Raw genomic sequence first — 9,318 nt, 5'->3', positions numbered from 1 at the left:
CAAAGGAATGCAAACATTTCCCTGGATAAAAGCCTGTAATGTAATACAGACTGTAAATTTCATGTCCCTTAGTATATCTAAGCAGGTATAGCTGCTGATCATATATGGATTAAGACAATAATTTATCCTGAATAATTTTTCATACTTCAACATGAAAAAACATACCTAATAGTCAAAACCCTTATTTCGTTTTTCTTTCACAAGTATAAAGTCAAAGTCCAATCTACCTTTCCTAACTAGCTCATATTAATTTTTTTTCATACTGCTCAACTATCTGACACCAAGTAGCATTCTCCTTTATGAAAAGCATCTTTATTCAGTCAGAGCAGTTTTTTTAAAGTGAGAGTTGAATTGTGCATTTGGTCCAGAATTAAGAGAGAAGTGTTTTGCTTTCTTTTTAAACTTACATGGTTAGACATTTAAAAAAAAAAAAAAAAAAGGTTTGTAAAGGGTATTATAACCAGCCCTACCTCTTTAACATGAAGGTCTAATACTACATAATTCTTTCCAAGAAGCTGACCAGGAGTAAAATGTAACCTCTTGTAGAGGTGAAAAGAGAAAACTAGAGGCATGAGATTTAAAAATCATATGGGTAGTTTATAGCTACTCATAGAATTGTGTGCACTCACAGAGTGAATCTAGAAGCAAAAAAAAAAAAAATAGGGATTTGATGAAGTCTAAGATAAAGAGATCCAGTTCCAGTTGAGACTAGGAGACCTTGCAAGTTTTTTCAATAAACTTGCAAATGGAGTACATTCTTACATAATGACTTGAGACCTTATCTAAACAGTCTGACTGAAAGATGCTTGTTCACTTGTTAGACATGTATGGCATTACTGAGAAGATTTAGAGTTCTAGAAGTAAAGAAGACTGATTGGCCTGTGCAGGTGTATGAAGAATGACACATTAGGCAAGAGGTTATGTAAACCATTTACTAAAAAAACACAGACCGGATTTTTACATTCCCAGACCTCTACTTATCTTTTCTAAGTATGAGGGGCCTGAAATTCTTTGACCACCATCAGATTTAGTGGATGATAGAGCCAATTTCGGATTAAGAAATTATTTGTGCAGTTTCAAAACACAAAAACAATTAAAATTTTCAGTCAGGTTGAACATTTACACTTCCTCACTCAAAAAGCCCCACCACGAATGTATTCAGATCTTATCAATACTATATTTTTGCTTTTTAAAACCCAATTCCTTCTACAATAATATACTAATAAAGATTCTAAAGTACTGCATATACTGTGTCAGTAAGAGGCACAGAATGAGAATATTAACCTTGTCCTTTAACTTCGAAAATAAAACTCATGGTCAGGGTTTCACCGATAGTACAGGAAGGAAAAAATAATTAACCAGTGTTAAAAATTAAACAAAAATTTACTTTTTATTGAGTATTTATTACTTTACATGCAAAGCATATTAAAAGTGAATCTATATCACGTTGACTACCCCAGTGAAAACCTACGCAATGGGAATTATGAAAGCTGTCTACACAATACTAATGTGATCAATAAATGATCCAGCTGTTTCTCTACAAATTTGCATTACCTGAATTAGCTGATTTTTCAACAAAACAGTAATTTTAGCTTTCATATGGTCTTTACTGGTAACAGCAGACATCTGATACTTAAATTTAGCAGAAAAGCATAATAATAAAAACCCTGAATAGCATAGTCAAAACTTTCAAGAAACAAGTTCACCAAAAAAAGGTAATATACATCTATTACGTATCCAGAGGGGGAAACAAAACAAAACAAAACAGGCATGTAATAAATGTCCATCAAGTGATCATCACTAACATTCTATTATTACCAAAGTGACTGCCAATATGTGAACTGTTTATTAGACTTAAATACCTAAAAACAAACCAGTAATCAATAATGTATACAGAAAAACTAACTTAAAATTACATTTGCATACCATTAACAGTTTGGTGTATCTGACATACACTGAATTCTTTTTACTTCACCACTGCTACAAATGCCTTTAAAATGTTCTTTTCATAATACATAATTATCTTAAAGGAACATGGTAAGATACTTCCCAATATGCATCAGGTCTTTCATGCACCATTCAGTAAATGCTGCAGCAAATTAAACAGTACCTATTAACCAGACCTAAAATACAATGGCTGGATAATAAATATAAAAAGAATACTTTTGAATGAACTATTCAGATTAGACCGGCTAATGCTACTTAAGATATAGCACTCTTAAGATAGCATTGACACACACTATACAGATTGTACAATGCTAGATAGAAGGGCTGGTCCATGTCCATTTTTTGGAAACTTCTGTAATATCTAGAATTGTATACCCAGTTGACTAATAAATACTTGCTGAAAGAATAAGTATGAAAATTTAACATAACCCCCTCAACCACATTTTTCTCACATATAATTATTTTGGGGGGGCAGGATGGGGATATGACTTTAATATGCTGTGAGATTCTAGCTAAGTAAACTAAAAAAACAATGTGGGCTCAGGTTTTCTTGGACTATGATTCAAGTCTACACTGACAATGAAACGACCAACTTCTATACATCAATGAGAAAACCTAACAGGATGGGGGGAAGTGCCTTTGTTGATGGACCTGATGAGCAAAATGTTTGTCTTATTAGTACTATGTTTTCCGTTTATTGAAACAACAAAAGAAAAGTGTCACTAGTTCTCAGATAAGTCGTACAAGTTACAATCCTAATCAATGGGATGTCCTTTATTTATGAGAGCATAGTTCCAATGCAAAAGAAGTCAAGTTTACTGTTACATATTAGGAATGGTTTAGATATAATAAGAGAACATTTACCACTGACTTTAACATGTTATTTTAAAGTTCTGATTCCTGAATGTTAGTTCCTTCTCACTTAATATATTCTCCCCAGTGAAAAGCTGGTGTGTTTGGTTTTTCATATTATAAGATGAAAATATATGCCTGAATCTTATAACAGGTTATTAACAACATTATGAATAGTTATTAAATAAGTGCCAACATTCCATGAACTTACTAGGTACTGAGTCAAGATCAAAGAACTACAAAAAAGAGGAAAGATAACTATCACTATACATATGAATACTGTGTAGGACATCAGATTAAAAAAATCATCAAACCCAAGGTCCTTCCTATTTCGTCTTTTGGTGTTGAACATACAGACGTGCTACTACATTGACTTGCATTATTTTCCACAAAGTATTAGTGGACTCAAAAACTTGCATTTTAATTTCTAATTATAAAAATCCAGAGTAATCCAGAAAACAGAAACCACATGTAACTGAGGTAGGTTTTTTACCTTAAGAATACATTGCTTTCTACTGCAACTAGAAAGTTATTTTAAAAAACACATTGTTTCAGGTATCTGCTCCTGATACTTAACCTTCTGTTATAAACTACTTGAGCAAGTATTACAATGTTAATCTACTATATTTAATAAATTCCCTTAGAAATACACACCCTAAAGCCTTCCTCTTCCTCTCTAAAGGTAACTATAGTGCAATAAAATTAGTAACAATTCTAGAAAGATGAAACATATATTACTACAGTAATTCCCAAGTTAATGCATGTCAGAAATCAAGGAGGAGAGTCACGTTCATTTTAAAGATGATAAACTTACTGTTTTGAAAATAATATCATAAACACATTCGAACTTTGGATATGCTTTATTATGCCACAAACTCCCAAGAGATATAAGAAATATTATTTCTGAATGGGACTAATAATTTGACAAATACTAGCATTTCATTGAGAATAGCCAAGTTTTTTAAGGTCATGCACATGTATTTAAGTAATCTTTTTAAAATCCCAGTGCTTTTTATAAAATTTAAAGGGAAACTGTAGCAGATCCTACTTTATTTTTCAATATTCAGTGTAAAAATCTATATGTGATATAAATATACATTTTAAGGACAGGAGGGAGGACTGCAAATGAACTGCTTTGCCTAAGTTGTCAGGCTCCTGCACATTTGCACTAGGTACCGTTATGTAAAAGATCATTGTTGGAAATGCTCCTGATAAACTGAAATAAAGGAAAAATTTTAAAACAGCTTGGTCTTTAAAAGCATTAATACCTGGTATAATTTTAAAGGGGGAAATGAAATATTCCTTTACTTCCAAATGGATTAAAAGAAAATTCAAAATACTTCTCTTATTGAAAAACGAGTACACTAATACATTTTAAGGCTGGATACTAACACCATTTTCACAACATCCAAAGTATGGATGGGAAACTAGGCAACACCAATGTTTCTGCCACACGCCTAAGGGTAAACAAAGGGAGATGAGGATTTCACCCCCAAAGATAGTGACTGAGCCTGGCATACCACTTTGACATGTGGGCAGCAGATCACTGTTCCCATGCTGGGACTATTCTCCAAAAAGGATGCCCTTATGCAGTAATTCTATAACTTTATCAAGTTTGGTAATCTAACATTGAACTTTTTGCTAAATATATATATGGACATGTGTGAACTTCTCCAGTGACCAAGTTAATTATTAAATAAACTAAACGGTGAAAAAATGCTAATAGCTAAAATTATGTTAATTTCAGGGTTTCCAATGTAAGATATAGGAGGAAAGAGGCAAGGGTAGCTGTTTCCAAATCTAAGTTATGATCAGAATCATTAGATGTTGAGCTTTAAAAATTCTATCCAGGGTCTCAACCTAAACCTATCTAGAAGCTATAACCCAGGAATTCTTTTTAAGCCACCCAAATGATTCTGATGATTAGTCAAGGTTGAAACTTCTGAATTGGGGGCATGGGGGAGGGGAGAGGGCACGATCTAGGTTATTGCAGAGTTGTAGAGTTCAACATTGATATTTATCATTTACTCTGCATTTTTTCCCAATTGTCTCACCTTCCCTATTTTTCTAACAGTGAATAATGAAGTGGCTTAGCACATAAAAGGAAAAGAGTCAGTAGGGTACCCAAAATGGGTTTTTACTATGTTCAAGCCATTTACGTACATTAATTGGATAAAAGGGTACCAGTATACTGTTTGAGATTCAACTTCAGACAGACATTTCTTAATGTATTTTAAAGGAGGTTTCCTTACTCAACATGAGAATGTAATATAAAATAATTCTAAACATTATTGTTACTTAATAAAAGAGAAAATTTGTATAATTCTTCAAAATAATTGTTTTTAAAAATCCAATGTTAGGAAGAAAATCCCTTAAATTTGAGGTAGGGGAATAATTCTCTCATATGGGAACAACTGTGTCACAGTGTTATACTCCAAATTAGAAATTAAGCAAAGTATTTCAGTACTATTTCTGTTTACGTACTGTTTTGTTACAGTAAGTACAAATGTTTTAAATGTGGATAAATATTTTGGTTTTGATTTTAATGCATATGATAATTAAAAATATGGATTTTTTTTCCTTCCACATTGAAATTGTATACACTCTCTAGGCTTGATGAATAAACAACTTTTAAAATACCCCATGTTCACTTATAAACCTTGGAATAATAAAAAAAAAAAGTAGTACCTACATAAGAAATTTTACATTAAAATTACAATTGTATGTTTTTCTGAAGTCAAAGTGATTTTAAATTTATTTCAATATTTGAATACAAAATAGTACATTTTAATTTACTATAGCATAATTCAAGTATTCTCTTAAATTTTGTGTTTAGCCAACTAGTATATGATATTAACTGACTTTTTATAATAGCTTTCCTTTTTAAAGATGACTGTTATACAAAAGAGTGTGACTCTATGTCCCTCTAAATTGCTTAGAATAAGTTGAGAGAACAAATGACAGTAGATAAAGACCTTTATGAGTAAATCATCAACATATAAAAGGTTGCACACATCAGTAATAAGGCATTTGCAGGTAACTCCCTAAAAAGTGTTTGAATTCATGTAAACAAAGACTATGTATATTCTTTTAGGGAGAAAATGCACTACCATAGATGAAATATATTCAGATGGTTGTGACTTTAAACCATATATTATTTGAATACCACACAAAACCTAAAGAGGCATAACCTACCAGTTTAATAACTAAAAGATGTTACTTATTCGTGAACTAAAAGGTTGATACTTTTTGAAACTGATACTGAAAAAGAAATATTTTGAAAATAAACATCCACTGTTTTCTAGAAATAAATATACATACTTAGTTAGTTTAATGTATTACAGCATAGGAATACTGTCCTAGCGCCCATAACATTCAATCAGTAGTTTTAAAATATTTTTCCACACTGAGCCTTGAATCTTCTACCTTGTTAGCTGTCCAACAACTTTCAAAAGAGTTTTATTCTCCTGCTTTAGTTGTTCATTTTCATCTTCTATGTCATCTAGGTCCTTAAGGAAACAAAAAGGAAAATAATACGTAAGTTTTTAAAACACTTAAAAGTATTCTTCAGGTGATTAAAAATTTTTTCAAAAATATACATTCAAAGATAATTCATACAAGCAATTAGTCTGCAAACGAGGGCTAGTTCTGAAAACAACTTTGGAAGGAATATGCCCCACCTAAAGGCAGCATCCACTACTAGACTCCTCACTGGTATCATGATAATGCAGGCCAGCTCTTGCCAGATCTTTCCGTTTTTAAAGAGAAGCCAGAAATCAGAATTCTTTATGGTGAATCTTCCAATTTTTAATCACTATAAATAAGTTTTTAGTTAAAAACAAATCCCTCCTCCCCCAAATTGAGGGCTAAATACATATGCAGTCAATATGAGGTTTGGGGCCTTGGATTGCAACCTTGTGTCAAATTAGGCATCAAAAAGATCCAGGTACGGGCTTCCCTGGTGGCGCAGTGGTTGAGAGTCCGCCTGCCGATGCAGGGGACACGGGTTCGTGCCCCGGTTTGGGAAGATCCCACATGCCGCGGAGCGGCTGGGTCCGTGCGCCATGGCCGCTGAGCCTACGCGTCCGGAGCCTGTGCTCCGCAACGGGAGAGGCCACAGCAGTGAGAAGCCCGCGTACCACAAAAAAAAAAAAAAAAAAAAGATCCAGGTACAAGTTCTAGATGTACCCCTACCACCTTGGTGATCTTTGACAAGTATGCATGTTGCAGGGGGGAGCATTTGGGGAGGTGATAGAACTGAGGTACACAGAAAAGGAGGCCTGGGGCTCACAGAGTTGATCTGGTTCAATTTACGTTGGCCTCCTCTATGACATTTTGTTGAAGGGAAAGGTTTCGAGCTTAAAAAAATGCGAAAGCCACTAAACTAGGTGCTTTAAAGTTATCTGATTCTAGCTCTATGTTCCCCATGTTAATCTTAGTACCATATATACAACCAGTTGGTAAATACAAAGACAATCCACTGTAAGTTTTCGTTTGAAGAAAGACTATGTCAAGGTAGGCTATTTACTGATGGTTGGAAAAGCAGACATTTATAGATTTATCCTTGCAATTCAAAATACTAAACTTGGAGAAATCAATTTGAATTCTAAGTGTACTACTGGATAGCAAAATTCTGATACATTTAGTATACTGTCTTTGAACAATTAGGTAAATGATTTTTAAATGTACAAACACAAAACCTGTATTTACTCGCAAACTAAATGAATGATATTAAGAAACTAATTTGTTGAAACTAACAATAATAAAGATACGGGATTCCTAAAATCACTACAACTGAGACCTACCTAACGTTTAGAATTAAATAATAAAATACATTCACATATCATTACTAGATTATAAACTCTGTAAGGGCAGGTGTTTTATTATTCTTTTTAATGAACACACTGCCTAAGACAGTGCGAATACATCATAGACATAAAAATATTTGCAGATTTTATTAAATCATATTCTAGAACCAAAAGAGGAATGCCCGTGTTCCAAACCAAGATGAAAGGCAGTCTATAAGAATGGAAGAGCTTACTTAGAATTAAAACTATTGAATACCTGAAGGTCAAATACTGGCTCAGCAAATAACTATGTGATTACTACATATGACCTTGAGCAAGTTAAACTCTGAGTTTCAGTGTCCTCATCCAAACCCTGCAGTTAATGCTATAGAGCTGTATTAGAATGAGTCTGCACATAATGAAGCTTTCTAATTTCTCTTCTTTTAGAATTAGAGTTAAGATTGGATTAGGAATTTGTTCCATTTCTCCCTGAAGCAAATTTATTTCTTTCCTCCATCTTATGTAAAGCCTTCGAAAAAGGGAAACTATGAAATCTCTCCTCATTACCATTACCTAAGTATGGGCTAGCATTAATACCTGCTTCTTAAGCAGGGAGTAAATTCTAGGGCTGAAAGAGAAAGAAAAAAAAAAAGAGAGAGAGACCTTAGGTTTAGGCTAAACCTAAAGCTGGGGATGCATATGTATAACTGGAGGAAAAAAAGTGGTGAAAATACCACAAAGACAAGGACATATGGAATTTCTTATGGCAAGACAGTAGCAATTTTAGTTCTTCATTGGGGCAACTCTGTACCAGTACCATTTTATGTGTGGCACTGACCAAGCTGCCTCTTACCTCCAGACTCTAACAAAACACAGAACAAATCCATTCACTGGTCCATCCCCAAAAGAACAATGTTAAGTAAATACAACTGACTGGTAACTGGCCAGAGGAAATCAGTTTATGGAATGAAATGATGGTTCTGGCTACCACAAATTACTATCACATTAACAAAAGAATGAACTATTTAGTTCATATTATTATTTAATAAAATTAAATAATTTCTTCATATTTATGTATTTTCATCCAGTTGACAGAAAAAAAGGAAACCATTAAACTGAAATATGTGAATACTCACTCGATTTAACAAATCAATTTCTTCTTTGAGTTTTCCAATCATTTCCTCTTTATCTTGCATTAGTCTCACAAGTCTTAAGTTTTCTTGCCTTTCTCTTACCACTTCCTGGTAGATATAATTACAAAGTATTAATTGGGAAGTAACAAGTTGTTTATAATCTTAAATAGCATACATCTGCTAAGTCTGGTGAAGTACCTTAGATACATGAAGATTTCCAATGAATTTCTTAAGTCACTTGGTAAGAGAAGGAGGACCCCATCCCAGAAAAGAACCAGAGAATGAGAGGAATACAGGAGTTGTAAAATATACTTCTAATTAAATCTATGTTTACCCAAGTTTTTAACAAATACCAATACTCAATGACTTTAGCTCTTTAGTTGCTCACCACCATTAGTAATAAAATATCTTAACATTTAATGACTAATACCCTGTTGAAGGAAATTCAAAATTTTAATAAAAAATACGAAGTTTAAGAAAAGGAGATGGCTCTATGGAAAACTCTAAACAGAAAAATAATGATCCTCCATTTTACTTCTGGTTCAGCCAGTTAACTGACAATGGATAAAATGAAGGAACTGAAAACGATTACTGGTTTT

At 33.2% G+C, this 9,318-nt stretch overlaps 1 protein-coding gene across 1 annotated transcript in view; it reads right to left on the bottom strand.

Moving 5' to 3' along the window:
- Positions 1–5,757: 5,757 nt before the first annotated feature.
- PAWR (pro-apoptotic WT1 regulator) overlaps positions 5,758–9,318 on the bottom strand; it is a 101,532-nt gene continuing 97,971 nt past the window's right edge. The window contains exons 6-7 of the mRNA XM_060113100.1: positions 8,723–8,827; positions 5,758–6,308 (exon numbers count right to left, since the gene is read on the bottom strand). Of these exons, the coding sequence (XP_059969083.1) occupies positions 6,222–6,308; positions 8,723–8,827 (192 nt within the window). The 3' untranslated portion in view covers positions 5,758–6,221. The remainder of the gene's footprint in view (positions 6,309–8,722; positions 8,828–9,318) is intronic.

This window comes from Mesoplodon densirostris, chromosome 11, assembly GCF_025265405.1.
Source record: "Mesoplodon densirostris isolate mMesDen1 chromosome 11, mMesDen1 primary haplotype, whole genome shotgun sequence".
Classification (NCBI taxonomy): Eukaryota; Metazoa; Chordata; class Mammalia; order Artiodactyla; family Ziphiidae; genus Mesoplodon; species Mesoplodon densirostris.
The sequence above is the reverse complement of the archived record's forward strand: the minus strand, read 5'-3'. Positions and strand labels throughout refer to the sequence as shown.